At 40.2% G+C, this 17,824-nt stretch overlaps 3 protein-coding genes across 3 annotated transcripts in view; 2 read left to right on the top strand and 1 right to left on the bottom strand.

Annotated features, from left to right (window-relative positions):
* The first annotated feature begins 138 nt into the window (after nucleotides 1-138).
* LOC132908865 (uncharacterized) lies at nucleotides 139-3,581 on the top strand. Its single transcript, XM_060963248.1, has 2 exons — nucleotides 139-269; nucleotides 349-3,581. Exons 1-2 carry the CDS (start codon nucleotides 232-234, stop codon nucleotides 3,239-3,241), a joined length of 2,931 nt encoding a protein of 976 aa, XP_060819231.1. The 5' UTR covers nucleotides 139-231; the 3' UTR covers nucleotides 3,242-3,581.
* A 3,553-nt stretch (nucleotides 3,582-7,134) lies between these two features.
* On the top strand, nucleotides 7,135-13,965 carry LOC132909111 (adenylate cyclase type 10-like). The gene is given in 23 exon segments (XM_060963702.1): nucleotides 7,135-7,351; nucleotides 7,408-7,544; nucleotides 7,635-7,861; nucleotides 7,932-8,038; nucleotides 8,111-8,238; nucleotides 8,310-8,664; nucleotides 8,748-8,954; nucleotides 9,211-9,485; nucleotides 9,552-9,832; nucleotides 9,925-10,076; nucleotides 10,079-10,277; nucleotides 10,366-10,589; nucleotides 10,671-10,851; nucleotides 10,928-11,143; nucleotides 11,224-11,415; nucleotides 11,498-11,739; nucleotides 11,820-12,076; nucleotides 12,153-12,273; nucleotides 12,338-12,521; nucleotides 12,575-12,659; nucleotides 12,717-12,813; nucleotides 12,884-13,165; nucleotides 13,223-13,965. Coding segments are annotated over 22 exon segments (4,239 nt in total). The 5' UTR covers nucleotides 7,135-7,351; nucleotides 7,408-7,473; the 3' UTR covers nucleotides 13,379-13,965.
* Nucleotides 13,447-17,824, bottom strand: part of LOC132908791 (uncharacterized) — a 41,815-nt gene continuing 37,437 nt past the window's right edge. The window contains exons 12-16 of the mRNA XM_060963129.1: nucleotides 16,427-16,652; nucleotides 15,578-15,707; nucleotides 15,191-15,498; nucleotides 14,918-15,116; nucleotides 13,447-14,779 (exon numbers count right to left, since the gene is read on the bottom strand). Coding sequence (XP_060819112.1) covers nucleotides 14,615-14,779; nucleotides 14,918-15,116; nucleotides 15,191-15,498; nucleotides 15,578-15,707; nucleotides 16,427-16,652 — 1,028 coding nt within the window. The 3' untranslated portion in view covers nucleotides 13,447-14,614. The remainder of the gene's footprint in view (nucleotides 14,780-14,917; nucleotides 15,117-15,190; nucleotides 15,499-15,577; nucleotides 15,708-16,426; nucleotides 16,653-17,824) is intronic.

Below are 17,824 nucleotides of genomic sequence, written 5' to 3'. Positions count from 1 at the left end.
ACAGCAACATCTAGCATGTCACCGGAAAGTGGCAGTTCCCACGATGCACATAACATAGAAAGCAATACATACAGTTATAATCCACAGATACTGCTTAATAACAGTCATCCATCTCCCGAATCTTCGGGAACCACTTCAAAGAACGAAAGTAAGCTGAAACAAAAAGGTAACGGTGCTAAAGTGACGAAATCAACAAAATCGAAACAAAAGCGTTCACCCAAGAAGAATATCATGCAATGTCCTATTTGCGAGTTCACAACGTACGACAGGTAACTAATCCATCTTTTATTTTAGAGATTAATATGAAACCGAACAAAGACAAAATAAAAGGGGGATTTTCTTTTACAGAGCACAGTTCTCGATTCATTTAACGGCACATTCTACGTTAAGAAAAGACACTTCAGAAGCGTTAAGATCCATGGTTAACCAGTTGACAGAAGAATCAGCATCTAATGCAGTTGAAAACAAATCGGAGTTAACTCAAGGCGAATGTTCCAAAGAGCAAGCAGACGAGGAGCCGGGACTCCGAGTTCCACGATTAAATTCGCAAGGCAAAGTGAAAACTTTTAAGTGTAAACAGTGTACTTTTATAGCCATAACCAAACTCGAATTCTGGGAGCATAGTCGGTGTCATATTAAGGCTGAAAAGCTCTTATCCTGCCCTAAGTGTCCTTTCGTCACCGAGTATAAACATCATTTGGAATATCACCTGCGGAATCATCTTGGCTCAAAGCCGTTCAAATGCAGCAAGTGTCCATATTCATGTGTGAACAAATCGATGCTTAATAGCCATCTTAAATCTCACTCGAATGTCTACCAATATAGATGCGCCAACTGTTCATATGCCACCAAGTACTGTCACTCGTTGAAACTTCATTTGAGAAAGTATGACCACGATCCGGCGATGGTGTTGAATGCGGATGGTTCGCCGAATCCACTTCCTATTATAGATGTATATGGAACACGTCGTGGTCCGAAACCAAAGGCGACCAAGTCTCCTGATGATGATCCAGACCCGAGCACCGGTGTTGACAGTAACGCTCAAGTTCCAGCTTCTTCACCTCAATTAGAGTTTCCACAGGAAGTGTCTCCGATTAACCATCAGTTATCGATATATGCAATAAATGACTTGAACATTATAAATGCAGCGAACGCTGCAAATACTTTGAACGGTACAAACAACTTAAACATCGCAAATAACTTGAATGCAGCGAATATTATTAACGTTGCAAATACTTCAAGCAGCGCAAGCCCTTTGAACATCGCAAATAACTTGAATGCAGCGAATATTATTAACGCTGTAAGTATTTCGAACAGCGTAAGCCCCTTGAACATCGCAAATAATTTCAATGGACCGGATAATTTTAACGTTGCAAATAATTCAAACAATGTAAGTCCCTTGAATATCGCAAATAACTTCAATGGAGGTAATGCTTTTAACATCGCAAGCACTATGAACAACGCAGGACCCTTGGACGCCGCAAATATCTTCAATGGAGCAAATGCTTTCACTGGCGGAAACCCATTGAACATCGCGAACAATATCAGTGCAGCAGCGACTGCTTTCAACATTGCAAATTCTTTGAACAACGGAAACCCTTTGAACACTGCAAATAATTTCAATGCAGCGAATATTTTAAATCTTGTAAATACTTTGAATGGCGGAAACACCTTGGCCATTGCAAATAATTTCAATGCAGCGAATATTTTGAATGTCGTAAACACTTCGATTGGAGGAATCACTTCGAATGGCGCAAGCACTTCGCATGCCGCAAGCACTTCGCATGCCGCAAGCACTTCACATGGCGCAAGTACTTCACATGGCGCAAGCACTTCGCATGACGCAAGCACTTCGCATGGCGCAAGCACTTCGCATGGCGCAAGCACTTCGCATGGTGCAGGCACTTCGAATGGTGCAGGCACTTCGAATGGCGCAGGCACTTCGCATGGCGCAAGCACTTCGCATGCCGCAAGCACTTCGTATGACGCAAGTACTTCGCATGGCGCAAGCACTTCGTATGACCCAAGCACTTCGTATGGCCCAAGCACTTCGTATGGCGCAAGTACTTCGCATGGCGTAAGTACTTCGCATGGCGCAAGCACTTCGTATGGCGTAAGTACTTCGCATGGCGCAAGCACTTCGTATGGCGTAAGTACTTCGCATGGCGCAAGCACTTCGTATGACCCAAGCACTTCGTATGGCCCAAGCACTTCGTATGGCCCAAGCACTTCGTATGGCGCAAGTACTTCGCATGGCGCAAGTACTTCGTATGACCCAAGCACTTCGTATGGTCCAAGCACTTCATATGGCGTGAATAACTTTAACACTGCAAATATCTTGAACGGCGCGTTTAATTTGAACGGAGCAAATACTTTAAGTAATGCGCATATCCTCAACTTTCCGAATATATTGAACTGTGCGAACATATTGAACGATACTAATATGTTGAACAATGTTATTATGTTAAACGCTGCCATCTTGAATGGCGTCAACATGTTGAACGCAAATATTGCGAGCAGTGCCACCTCCGCAAAGGGACTCAACGAAGTCATACAGAATCAATCATTCATGGATTTCCCATACAATCAGATATTCGCTCGCTTCCATTTAATGCCCTTCCTCGCTGCCAAGGGCAACAATATCATAAAAGAATTCGACCGAATACAATCTAAAATGATGATGGACTACTTGAGAATGTTAAACGGAGAAAGGGTGATGGACAATTCACCTGAAAAGCTAGTCGCCGATGAGGACATTGATTCAGATGATGATGAGACACTTCGCAATATGATTTCCACTCAGCCTGATTTGATGAACATTATAGATGAAATAGAGGAGGCACCTTTAGACCTTAGTAAATCCAGTACTTCTAATAATTTTCAACGATCAAAATCTAAAGGTACTAGCAGGCGCAAGGGAAAAGCTGTGAAACTGGATCGTCAAGTGGTCGAGGAATCCGATGAAGAAGAATCATATGAGCAACAGGAACGATCGTCCGAGCTTTCAACTCCCAATGACTTTAGTTCCTTTGGGCAAACAGGTTACGACTGCAGCAAGTTTACACTGAACCAGAAAATCATTTGTCAACATTGTAACATTGTGTTTGCTAACCTAGTGATGTATACTATCCATATGGGGTATCACGGTGAAAACGATCCTTACACTTGCAATGTTTGCGGCGTTCAGTGTGGCAACAAAGCATTCTTCTTCTTGCATGTTGCCGGATCAAAACATTGGTAGATTTCTTAAACAGTAAATCTGCGATAAACTCTGATCGAGTTTTATATAACTCTCGAGAAGAAGATCGAACGATTTTTCTTCGAACTTGTCTGATCATATTGCTCGGGTGTAGAGTCCAAAGTACCGGATGTGACTGAATCCGACGGAACACTCGAGCCTAGTTCTTTTTCTAATGCTTCAAGCTACACGTAATGGTGAACACGCTAATTTGAAAGAATAAACCTGAAAGAATAATGTGTCATGATCGTTAAGAAATTCCATCTTTCGTGTTATTCGCTTAAGCAACTGAATGCGTAGCTGATTGTTACAGATATTAAAAGGGACTATAGATAGGATATCTAATAGAAGTATATGGTCATCTATATATATATATATGTCTATATATATATATATATGTCTATATATATATATATATATATATATAGCTCTATATATCTAAATGTATATATATATTTGTATTTTCATACAAATTTTCTAATAAAAATTCCCTATTTTTGTAAACGACCGATGCTCAAGGCAGCTTTACTGGAATAGGATATAACCTTCTAATAATTTAAGATCAAGAGCTAAGTATAATAACTGAGAATGTTTAGAATATTTCACGTATTTTGTTCACGCAATTTTCTACAAAGAAAAGATAAGAAGGAAATTTAGTAAGTGCCATCTTATTAAGGGATCTTATTCCAGGAAGAGACTGTCACTGTACATATATTATTGAAATATTAAAAAGACTAAAGCAATCGATACTAGTTATGTAATAATACATTGATAAGATGTACTTGCTCAATAATGAAGTTATTAAAATGTTAAGTTAGATTTTCCTGAAAGCATTAGCGCAGTGTTTACGATCACATTCTTAACATGCTATTCACAGACGTCGACTGTGAATGGCCAAACAATCGCTAGTTTCAGGTTAAATTGTGCAATCCAACTAATTGTAACAGGATACGATCACTGTGTGTACAATTGTACAACAGTAAAAACATTTTTGGTGGTTGACGTTTTATATTCTAAAATTTATTTGCTTCGTTTATCATTCAAAATAATTGGAAGATTCAAATGGAATCAAATTTTTCATGAAAATAAGCGATGTTTCAATGTTTTTGTTGAGCGTTTTTCGTCTTGACAAAGTTCTTCTTTCGTTTGATTTTTATTTTTTTTACTTCTTTTTTTACTTCCAATTGTATTTTACGTTTTTGCTCTTTTTGTATCAACGAAGATACGGGGCGTATAGTGGTTACGTTAAGATCGATTGCAACTTTATTCTTTTACGAAGTTTACGTTCTTTTCTTTACGATTTTAACCAAGATTTATTTCTTTTCTTTTCATTTCTTATACTTGATGACGTTAGGTTCCTTAATCGAATACTCTAACACACTTAATCACAGATCTCGTAGTATTTATCGTTTCAAGTTTTCGATATCTTTTACCATCTTTTACCATCTTTTACCATGGCGAAATTAAGGAAAAGACTTATCAGAGTTAATCGGTTAAAAAACACTTTGTCAAGGGATAAACGAGAACATCGTAAGTAAACCACCAAGATTTGCAAGATTTGCGAATATCGCAATCTATACGAATATGTAAAAATGTCTTATTTGTGTACTAAATTGTGTACTAAATTTCTTAACGTGCAACAAATTACAATATACGATAAGGTACACAAACAACATAACATGAAAGATCTATTTTTGGTTTTCTTATGTTCATGTTGGAACAAGACCGAATTTTTTATTGCGGTGGTCATTGTAAATAGCAGAAAATAGTTATTTCTTGGGAAAAAAAGTAAATAAAAAACGGTACATGAAAAAGTATTTGAAAACAAAACTAAAAAGCAACTTGGAAAGAAGAAAATTTATGTTCATATTTGTAAATATTCTATATTAAATTTTACATTTTCTTTTATATTTATAGGTTAGTTTATAGGCTTGACCCATTTGCATCATGACTGTGTTACTGTGTCCAGACATCAGCGTCGTTCAACTGATGATTGGCCCGTATCACCACGCGCGGCCGTATATCGGTAGTTTTATTATTTTTGTTAACTTCTATAGTAAATGACTTCTGAATAGTTCTTAGAGTTTATTTGACATGGTATTTTTTAACAGCTCAAACGCTCGCAGATTGAGAGCAAAACGCGAACTGTGTCATATGTGGAATATTCCGCGGCTGGTAATATAAAAAAGTCGCGAGTTGCGGAATAGTCCGCGCTCGATAATAGAAGACGATCGTCATATGTCGAATATTCTATTTACGGATGCAAATGGGTAAATATATAGGTTCATTTGGTTCTTTTTTTGACTAAGCATTACGCTGTTTTTTGTTTATTTTTTAAAATGAAAGGTATTGCGAAATGCGACGATATAATTATTTTTTTTAAGTATTCTCATTTAAGTATTATTACATGAATCTTGCTTTTTTTGTATTTGTGATATTATATTTTAAATAATATAATATTCTGACATTCCCACCTATATCAATTGATAACATAATACATAAATAATTTATGTAAGAATTACATTTGTTAACGTACTTAATGTTGGTCAGTTACAGTGCACGTGAATGCAACGTTACAGTGCATGCTTAGAGAAATTTTTCATTTTTAGAACTCTTCACGCGCAGATGTAACTTACCAATCCTTTTGATCGATATCGTATCGAAACAAGTGATATAATCGAATTATAATTTTTTACGAAGTGTAATCGAGCGATTCCGAATGAATTAAAAATATATTTCAATTGCCGCATCGTTTGTACTTAGATTTAATTAAAGAGTATAGTAATGTCGTATTCCGATTACGTGGAAACTGCCTGGACGCCAGACATCATCGGACCGATATACAAAAGAGAGAGTACCAGTTTGCGGGAGGTTAGTCTTTTTCTCTCTTTACATTTAATTTTGTATCCACGTATGACATTCGAACAAAATAATTAGGTATTAAACGCTCACCGAGACGATAATTGCACTCGAATAATGGCGACATTTGTTCCGGATGAGTTAATATACGAGAGCGATTTATCCAAGAAGAATTTCCGTAAATTTACCGCGGTCATGGCGATGATCAGCATGACGCAATTTGTTAACCTCTACAGAAAATACATGAGTGGTGACAATGGCGGTAGCTATGCTCTGTTCTCTCTTTTGAACCGTTACATAGAGATTATAATCGAAGAAGTGTACCTCACTCACGGAGACGTGTTGAAATTCTTTCGTACGTCTATCGATTTCCATTGGTATTAAGAAAACAAATCTTTTCAAAAATCGTCGTTGCACGTAGACGATGCTCTGCTAGTCATGTGGAAGGTAAATAGAGATGAATTCGTTTCAAAAATGGTGCATCATGCGATTTTATCCGCGCAACGAATCCAGGATGCCGTTGCTCACGTTAAGAATGAAGATTTTTTCTCGAAAGGTAAGATAATCCTGTTTAGGTGCGCATAGTTAATTAAGACGCGAGTCGTAGTAATGTATCGATCTTGACGTTGATAGTGAATATCGTAATCTCCACGGGAAGCTTGACGTTTTCGATAATCGGCGACGACAGAGCCAGACACTTTGTAATTGTTGGCAAGCCAATCGAGGATCTGAAGCACGCGAAAAGAATCAGTTTACCAGGCGATCTTGTATTGTCCTCCAGTGCTTGGGAACATTGCTCACCCAGCCAGTATGAGTACGTTATTAAAGACGCCAGGAACATTAAGGTGCGAATAACTTAATTTCGAATAATTTCGAAGATCGAAGACTATCTTTTTAAATATCGATATATCATCGATTGTCGGTATATGATAGATTATTAAAGTGGTTGGACCATTGTCGGAACCATCGAGAAAAAGCAGCACATCGGTGGATAACTTATCGTTGAATGGTCATCCCAGTTTGACTCAGACGTTATCGGAAATATCACTCGTCTCCGAAATATCCATCGATCCCGACATTAATATTATACACTTTCAGAGTAAATTGTCCCGATTTAGTAGCAAATTAATACAGAAATGGAAGAATTAACGATAATGATAACTTTCCACAGCGAGAGTTTCCGTAGTCGACGCGCTGCGAAGACGTATCGGTATATACTTGAAAAGTTACATATTCAGAGAGGTCCTAACGATCGTAAGTTTCGTAATTTCCCGTGAAAAACGGATTGCATAAAAAAATTCTGTTCTTAGATCAAAGACGAGGAATCGTTGAAATATTTAACGAAATTGAGTCAAGTTACCGTGGTCTGTATCAATATGGTTCCCAGTGAGTGTACTGTGCACGAGTTGATTTCTCTGACGGACCAACTGTTCGAAATTATTCAAAAGTATCTCCATCCATCGGAATAGATTCATTGGAATTGAAATTGTTCTCTGCAATTGCTAGAAGTGATGAATGTTTCGATCTTTTATTGCAGTGTGATCGAAGGATATTTCGGATGCCCGTACATGGTGAATCTATGCGAAAAGGATATATCGTTTTATATCATATACGGAATGAAAGGATATCATAATAGCGAGGAAGAGAAAGAAAAAGGAAGCGAGAAGAATAATGCAAAGAACGCGTTATTAACCTCGCTTCAAATAATGAAAGAAGTAAAACGCGTTTCTGGTATCAAAACGGTTCTGATTGGCATCTCGACTGGTGATCTTTTCAATTTTAAAAAAAGTCGAATTTTTCATTTTCAGATTTTATATTATTGCGTATTCAACAGGTATAGCATTCTGCGGAGTAATAGGTCATGCCGTTAGGAGACAATACATGGTTCTTGGTACGCCTGTCCAGAAAGCGATTTCTTTGGCGATTGTTTCATTCAATACAGTTTGTCTTCTAAGTTTTTAACAATTCGTTCTAAAAATTCCTTTGTAAAATCTACAAAAATATTTATCGTAGATATGTTGCGACTACGACACCGTTCTAAACAGTGCTCTGCCTAAGGAAAAATTTCTTTCGCAAGGTATAAAGATATTGAAAAAGTTTGGAAAATGTCACGTTTACGAATTCTCGGCTAAAGATCCGTAGTAATTATGCCCTTGATCGTTAATTACATGTGCCATAACGTTGTTTTGGTGTCTACTTAAATCCATTCTAGTTCCAGGAAAACCGAATTACCGTCGAGCTTGGAGTATGTTTATCCCATTCTTGGCCGATATAATGAAATAGAATACTTCAAGGATATCCTAGATGACATCGGAGTGGCAGAACGTGTTTATTCCGGATTGCTTATCGAAGTTCTGGTCGAAACATACAGATTTCGGTATATGCAATTAAAATTAGAAATTTTATTTTGATTAATCGCATAGGGCTGTGAAAGATCTGGCAAATCGAGGATTCTCGACGCTTTTGTCACAATTGTTCGAAACAGACAAATAAAGCTCGTTCAACTTTCTTTGCATCCATCGTATTCGGAGAAAGCTTACGCTGTACTGTACTATGTGCTTCTCCAAGTAAATTTCAGAATTTCAGAATTTGCTTTCATCTGTGTTTACCGAAAGTATGACAAGTTTTTCGTTTTTTCTCGCTCATCTAGCTCTTCGAAGCTGAAGATTGCACGACCATCGAAGATCGTGAAAAAGTTCTATCGTACACGCTGTCCAAAGTACTGAACCCAGAGGATTTCTGTTACCTGAATCCCATCATGAGAGTACAGTTTCCTCTATCAAAGAAATATTGCGAGGATACCGATTGGCAGCGTCACAAAAAAGCCATCGAGATCTTCGAAGATATATTAAACGAGGTTATAACGTTGCAAATGATTATTTTCATAAAGCGGTCTATAAGTATTATTATTATTATTTTTTTTATTTTATTTTGGTTTTTTTACAATTTGTCCTTATGGACATTTGGTAAAGTGTTATATCTTATTGGTGAAAAAAAAAAAATAAAAATAAATATAGCATGTGGGTGGCTACCCCCAGCGGGATGCCAGCTTCGTTTTTTCTAAGTTATATCTTTTATGTAGTATTATTATATGGAGTTAAATTTCAATTTAGGTCGTTGGTTGCCTGTGCATCCTCCTGGACGACGTGCAATACATGGATATTCTTTCCTGGCAATTTTTATCCTCTACTTTGAATAACAACCGCGTGGTTGTAGGCATGACTATGATGGAACCTACTTCTTCGGATAATTTATCTCAAGTCGAATCTGGCATTTACCAAGATAAAAGACTGATGAACAGAATACTGGGCGGATTAGAGCCGAAATATTTGACAGCGTTCGCTTGCCAATTTTTGAACGTTATTGCGATTCCTGACGCTCTCGACAAGTAAATTCACCTTAGTCTTTCTCTATCGAAACATCTCACGGTGTATCAATCGCTTGACTCGTTTAGAATCCTTCAGCAACGTAGTAAAAATATGATTTGCTGGTGCGAAGCGTTCTTGATGTCTGCTATACAAGTTAATTCATTGGAAGTTGTCACGATATCGCCTATGGAAGCGGCTCGCTATAATCTCGTTTTCCCAGAGCAATCGCTATTGTCAAAGATCCCAGCATATTTGACGCCTGAAGAGTTGGCACCACCGCTACACTGGACGCAGATGAGCACGTTGAACGTATGCATATCGTCCGAACAGACGAGAGGTTTCGTCGAATCCAACCGAGACGTTATAGGTGACTTGGCGTTTTATTTATTATTCGAATTGCGTTTTCATATGCTCCAACTTAATGTAAGATATTTTAAACGAACATTGTAACGTCGTTAGGCTTGAGAATCGATATCTATAACAGAATGAACTTCTACGAGCAAAATTTCGTCAAGTGTGCGGCAACTTTGGGTGACATTTTTCTACGCAGTACGTTGGACCACGTGATGGTTGACGCTACACCGATATACATACAAAAAGGAAGTATTAATTATTGAGAATAAATTTCGCAATTACCATATTCTTCCTCATTACTTTAGCCGTGGCAGAGATGATCAAATTAAGGATTTTGGAGTGTGCTATGATCCAGAGAAAATTCTATCACTCGAAAGAGTCACTGTATCACGTATTCAAAAAGCAGAAAACGTTCAGCAACATGCATCATTTGGTGACTTGCGAATGTCAAGCGACCCGTTGGTTGATTCGACGCATACCGTCGTCTTTGGTCATTTCAAATCATTCTGGATAATTCTGGATCGTGATAATGACATTCTGTTCCAGCTATATTTACCAAGGAAACGTTGCCTTCGTACGCTTACTGTAAAATGTTGAAGTTCACAATAGCCTCGTTTCGCAAATTTTTTTACGATGTGCTCGCGCCACAGGAAAAGCAAGACTACCACTCGAAGGTTGTAGACGAACTTGAAAAGGAAACTTCAAAGTGTAACACCTGTGGCGGAGGCAACTTTTTAATAACGACCTCGAAGGATGAGCTCGACGCAATCGTAAGCATCTCAAAGATAAAAGCCTGTACTCGTGACCTAAAATGACTCTTGAATTCTTCGTTGATCGTTTCCAAACGTAAGGAAGAGTTACAAGAACTAGATCTAGCGGCGCAGAGAAGAAGAACGTTCCAGACACTATACGATAAATTAGAAACTAGACGAAGTACAATTTTTGTTGCCGATACCAGCAACGATAAGAAGCGTGAGAATGCGAGTATTCGCAGGATTTCCATTTTGCCAACATTTACTGACGAAACCGATGGTAAATACATGTATATACTGAAATCGTATCAAACTTTAAACACATGTATGTACTTGCATCTGACTTTACTTATTTTCGATAGATCCTACAGAAAGCCGAGACACGATCAAGAACGGCGATGTATCTAATTTAATAAAAAAAGCGAGTCGATCTACTATTTTGGATACCGTATTGGAGGATTCATGGGACAGCCGTTTGAAGCAATTTAGCTACGTTGATTATCGTAATTGCAGATGTATTGAAGTGATTGATTACGTCTTCTGGAAGTTGCATCATCACATTTTACGGTCTGGTAACGTTTCACATTTCTCCTAACGGTGTAGTTGTTATAATACCGAATGGTATAATTCTTACAGAAATATATTTTTTCAGACGATACTGAGAAATTTGTCCCGTTTATGTTGAACTATAGCGCAGGTTTAATTCAAACCGGACAGCCTCTCTCTGCAATCAAATTTCTCGCGACCATGATCACTAATTTCGATATCGTAGAGATCAAGGAAAAGTCGGAAGTCGAAGCTATAGATCAAGCTATTGACAAAAAAAGATACTTAATTTTAATGGGTAAAGTCTCCTACCTAGTTATTGTATGACATTACAAGACGATATTCGGTAGAAATCAAGTTTTTGGAACGTTGTTGCTCAGGGGATGCTTACGTTGCCTGTGGAAATTATTCTCAAGCGAAGAAATTTTATACCGACGCTGTGATGTTGAATGGCGAACTACCGCGGAGCGCCAAGGCAATCTGTTACAATATTGCGTTAGAAAGAGTGCGGTATAAGATGCTAGGTATTCCCAGTCCTACCGAAAATAAAAACTCCGAGAAGGAGGTTGCTGAGAAGATAGAGCACGCTATCGCTCTGCAACGGTTGTCCATGGCTTCGATGGTTCGAGACATTTGCGATTCACAAAACAATTTGAAATCTTTAATCGGAATATACGTATGACGTGATTGATGAAATTGCAGCTGCAGAACGAAATGAAAATGGCGGAACTTACCATTTTGCAGAGTCTTCGAATCGCGTTCGAAAACCCAGACGGCTTCTTAGAGAAAGGAGAGATTTATTTATCCGCTGTGCAAACTTTTCGACAGCTGAAAGAACCATGCATGATAAAGTCCCTGGAGATACCGATATTATTAATGATTAAACAGAAGCTTGTTTGGAACAAACCCGAAGAAATGATATTGGTGGTTCGGGTCTATCAGGCAATATTCGAAACCAAGTAATTCAATAGGATTAAAATATTTTAATTCTTCGTAATAAAAAACAAATGTTGATAATTTATTTGTTGATGAAAGAATACTACAGGGCAAGCTGGTGGAAGGTATCAAGGTTGGGATAAATATCTGTAAAATATGTAATTGTTTGCATTTGAACAAGATAAAGCTTGCTATACTACCGTCGCTGATAGAAGCTATGGTAAAGCTTTTTAAACGTAGCATCATGAATCTTTTGTATTTTAATCGCGAGAACATTATATCAGGTTTGGACGAAGAAGATATACGAAGCTGTCGATTTGCTGTACGAATTGTATCATCTCTCTAACATGGACGTAGATTATTCTGCTATCATATGGTACTATGCTCTGTGCATGGAATTTTTATTAGACGCTGCCATGGTCTTGGAAACATACGAAACTTGTTATAATTTCTATAGGAAAGTTGTAGGTAAGAATCTCTCGATAAGAATCTTCGCTGAGGTTTTCTTTGATGTTTCTCAGCTTCCAGATCGAATACTTGTGCCCTGCGGGATCCAGAGTGTGTGTTGCGTCTGACAAATTGTCTAGCTATCTGGCAATTAAGAATGTGAGTACTCGTGAGACTCGATCACAACGTTTACCCTACCAAATAATTTTTTTTTAGGAACGTAATAGTGACTGCTACGTTCGTGCAAGACGTCGTCGAGTTAAAAACTCATGTCACGCCTTATAACTTTCAGACAATATGCAACTGCTTCAAGGTTGGGACGAATTAATTAGAAAAATATAGGATTGTAAGTAAAATAATAACTTCTCGGCCATTCATCGCAGGCACTCGAGTGTTATTTGTTAATACTGAAGCATCAAATTCACATCCGACGATCGAGCGATCTGTTTGATCGCCTGGAGAACGCCAAAACGATTATCAAGTTCCTTCGTAACCAGTCTCTAACCGCACCATTTGTCAAACCATTCTTGTACTTATTACAATCTTACATGGAACTGCTGTGTGCTCGAAAACTACGGTCTCAATCGATCCTCGTAAAGGCGTGCAAATTCGCTTCCTCTCAGGAGAACAAATTGGTTCAGGCTCGGATCGAACAGAACAAAAGGGTAATTAATAATTGTTGGATCATTTCCATGGTATGGTAGATCGAATGTATGTCGTAGACTTGGGAGGAGAGTAATTATAACAGTATGGCGCAGTATTGGGTGGAACACATAGGTGGTACGGACGGAATCCGGTGGGAGGAGATTCACTCGTTCAGTGTGAGCGCTTGGTCGACCATATTGTACCCGTTCCCACCTCCATATTCTAGTATTTAATAGTCAATTCCTAATGTATTTTGGTACGCGCGTACGAAGACGATGCAGCAAGGAAACAGAGGTAGGAATTGTAGCGAAATGTTTATTGATTAAAGGCGTATTACAGTTTCAGGTTCTAAAAGGTATACACGACGATCCCCTCGTATACACGATACTTCGTTTAAAGTGAACACTCGGTTCTCTCGGTTCGTTTCTCTCGTCCGCAAGGCGATCTCCGCGCGTGCTGAACCTCCAGGTCGATTTTAAGAAATCTCTCGCGACCGACGACGATTCCAGTTTTTGTTTGCGTTTGCACATCCACGACAATATACATTGTAATTAATTAATTCATCTATCGGATTTAGGCCGAGTACGCCAAGGATACGAGCTTCGAGCTAAACGAGAAAAAAGAATCAGCGAGCGGGAAGAGGACGAAGAGTGGAAGAGAGAAGATGATAGAGCAAGAAAATGGAAGGAACGACAACGCGGTAAGAAGATAACCGCGAATCGGTCGATGCCTCGATTTCAGCATAAAGTATCGACCGATTTTTCGATTTCCACGATTCCATTTTCTGGCACAACGCTATAAAGAAACTTTATTTGACTTACGATCACGGCTAATTAATCGAATGTATTACAAATATTGATGCGATACGTTAGTTAATTATTTAATTAAAGAGCCTTGATTGCAATGATATGCAAAAAGACACTGTATCGATCCTACTATTCGCCAAACAAAACTAGGATCAATTAATACGGCCTAATCGAGTTATCTCAAATCGCTTAAATACAACCGACGTACATTAATATAATATACGACAGGCACACGTTGTATGGCGTGGAGAGAATTTTTGTACGTTTGCCGATCGGAATATAGAGATTCGAAACGTTCGGCCATCGTGCGTTCGTTCGCCGCGTCGAACAGAATGACTCGTTTCGGAAACGAATGCCTCAATATGAGTCGAACGACACGTTTCTTCGTGTATGTTATCGAAGACCCACCGCGTGACGCTAGTTCCTTCGCGATTTGTTCATTTTCGATGAAAAGAGGGAGAAAAGGTGATAGTGGCGTGATTTCGAGTCGATTTCGTTGGCGTACTCGACCTGGGATATGTTTCGTAGGACGTGGCTAGTGGAGAAACAAGGACGGGATATTAATCGAATCGGTGTAAAAACGTCTCATCTCCTCCGTTGGCGCTGCTACTCTTCTTCGGCTGGGTGGGCCTCGATCGCACGGAACACCGATTCTCTTTTCCTTCATTCGTGCGCTTCGACGTCGTTGTCGATACGACTGCTTCGTATTCCGGTCTTGCCCGTCCATGGATAGATGTCCGGACACGTCTGGCAAGTCTTCATGTACCTCACTCCGCTCTTATGCCACAGATTGCAGACCTTTGGATTGTTACACTTCTTCGGCCGGTCCTACGGTGTACATGAAATACATTAAGCCGAAGATTTATGCGTGGATCATTCTTTCGAAGCTTCTTCGAGTCATCTTTCAGAGTCGAGCGAACGAAGCAGCTTTCGCCTATTAAATAATGGAAGAAGATCTATGTGTACCGGGTAGTTACATCCGAAGGGTTCGAAGGTGTGTAACAGCGGCAATGGTGTAGGATTTCTGACCCATTGAATTGCCTGCCAGTTCGTCACGATCCACACGTCGTCCATAGCGACTATGGTATCTAGGAAAGAAATGAAGCCCTCCTTGTGATGGGGCTGCGTGAACCAGGCGGCGTGATAGAACAGCCCAAATGGCGCTCTGAAAAGTAATTTCTTCTTACAATTAGGGTAACTGTATATTCGGTCGATAACCAAGTAATTCGCGAGACCGACCTGTTGGTCGTGTAATGTCTCTCGAAGTTCTTGATGAGCATCTTGTAAACACCGTCAGCAGTCGGTGGGTTACTGCACGCGTCTCCCATCGAGCATCTACCTCCGTTTAGATCCTGCCACATCACCATAGGAACTTCCCACAAGCCTGGATAAGACCTGGTGGGGCAAGGAGGAATCATGCAATCGTGGAACAGCTTGTAGTCCAAAGTGTACGGCCAACTTGGGGGTCGATTCTCGTATATCGGCATGGAGGAATCGTACGTGAAGTTCGTGTCCCACAACATTTTGAACATGTTGTTTCCGCCGACCTGTTTCGTTAGGATTAAGAACGTTGTTATCGAGTACGTTATATCCTTCATTCTTATCGTTTTAAGAACGGAGGGTTACCGATAGGAACGGCGCCCTCATTCCCCTGACATCTTCCAGTTTGACGCCTCCATAGGCTGAGAGAATTTCTCGCTGTCCAGCAACTTCTCGCGCCCATTTTCGCTGAGAGAACTGCTCACCGAAACTGTGCCTATTTTTAGAATTAATCAGCCTGTTGATCATCCGATGGTAAAGAAGATATGCGTTCGCAGAGCCACGATCCAAGAAAATCGATCGACCGGTAATCGTTTGCTCGCTTCCAAGTTACGAACGCGATCATGCAAAAATGATTCGAGAACCCTTTGCGAATGACGCTTTCCATCGATATCCGCGCAATGTTTTACGAAGCGTTCGAAACCGGTTCTTGATCCGTTCTTGCATCCTGACCCATAGCGAGGTGCGAAAGCGGCGTCTTCTATCCGAATAAGCGATTGTGTCTCGCTCGAACGGACTAATCAAGCTGGCATTGATTACTAATTTATCGGCGGTACATACAGGCTGAGCGTGAACGACTGCGATGCCCGACAATTGCTAGAATCGCCAAAGCGCCCCGATTGCTCGATGGTAATGAACACGTGATTAATGATCAACAACAGACGACGATGTAACACACGGTATTTCGTTAACTCGATCGATCGAGCAGCGATTCGCGGTGTTATCTTATGAAATAGAGTCAATTACGTAGTTGCTTCAGATATCGTGTAACGTGTCGATCTTCTTCATATCGATAGACGAATACAACGATCAAAATCGTATAAAAGATTTTCAATTCGAAGGGAACTCTACCGATAAGAAAAAGGTAGAAAACGACAAAAGATTGCTTGGAACGTTTTTGTTCATTGATTCTTCTTCTCTATCGAGAATACTTACGAAACCGTGTGGGAAGCGATCTCATGACCACCGGCATAGAGATTTTGGACTTGGCTGTAGTCGGTCCACTCGTGGGAGACGTAGAACGTGGCCGAGATGGGACAGCCGTTTGGATTTTTTCGTCCTTTCTCGAACAGGTCGCTGTAGAGACCCTTATTCAAATCGTTCACAGAATCGTCAAACGTCAGCAGAACGATTTGCGGTATTTCCTCCGGAAGGTAGTCACCTATTTCGGGGATCGTTGTTCCGGATCGGAGGAGAAAGGGCAAGGTGAAGGGGAAGGACGATCGGAAACGTGGACGTGTTTTATCGTGTGGGAACGTGTACGCCGATTGTTTGTATTTCCGTAATTTGTCAAAGAAACGGCAATGTCGTGTGTGTGAATGTACGTCGACGAGTGTTGCGATCGGTTCGGGTGTCGTTGCGTGATGGGAATGCGAGGGATGATTGAGTGATGCGAATAGAAAGAGTGAGAAAGAAAGAAGAGAGCGAAGAGAGAAAAGAAAGAAAAGTTGCGGTTAGTGTGCGTCATTAGTACACGGCACAGGTGCGGTGCACAGCTGGTGAAACTGCTTCGCGACCCGTGTCACCGTTCATCTCCGATCACGCTCATTTCACCAGCCGTGCGTCGCAATTTACGTTTTATCGCGATCCCCGACAATCCTCTAATTGCCTGGCCCGAGCGTAACGCGGCATTCGCAATGGGAGCGGAGCAATTTGTTCCGGAAACACGGCATCGTATCTGTGCCTATGCACGGAGAGAAGCTATCGCTTCTTTCTACGAAACGCTCCGATGCGCGTCAATGAAATAAGTCGTCTACTTCTTTCCAAACAACGCGTTGGAGGACATCGCGCGACGATAGCATCGACTCGACTTTCTTTCCTATCTATCCTATTCTCAAGCCTGAAATAACACGTCGGCCGAGAATACGAAATCTTACTTTCAGATTAGCTGCTTGTTTCTTCCGTGCAGTCAGGATGTTGCTTTTCTTTTCCGCGCATCGTCTACTCCGATACAAATTATCCCGGTTTCGTTTGAACGAAATTAGAGGATCGTCGAAGAAACGAAGCGTTCCAGAGTTTTTTTTTTTTGAACCAGCGCAGATATATAGGCGACTAGTAGACTCCGAAGTCTGTAGAGTCTAGCGAGAGAACGTTAGTGGAAGAGTGACGCAGGCAATGACGTTCGATGAACCATGTATTACGCGAGCAACGAATTAGCGTAGAAGCGCGACATTCGTAACCTCGCCCGTCTCGTGTACGGAGCCAGAGCGAAAAAAAGCTGCGGCTACTCTTTCTTTCCGTTTAACTTACGAGATTGTGTGCGATGCCATTTCGTGGCCGTCCGCGTAAAGATTTTGCACCTGGCTATAATCGGTCCACTCGTGCGAAACATAG

This window comes from Bombus pascuorum, chromosome 7, assembly GCF_905332965.1.
Source record: "Bombus pascuorum chromosome 7, iyBomPasc1.1, whole genome shotgun sequence".
NCBI classification, from domain to species: domain Eukaryota; kingdom Metazoa; phylum Arthropoda; class Insecta; order Hymenoptera; family Apidae; genus Bombus; species Bombus pascuorum.
This window is presented reverse-complemented; position numbering and strand designations above follow the sequence as displayed.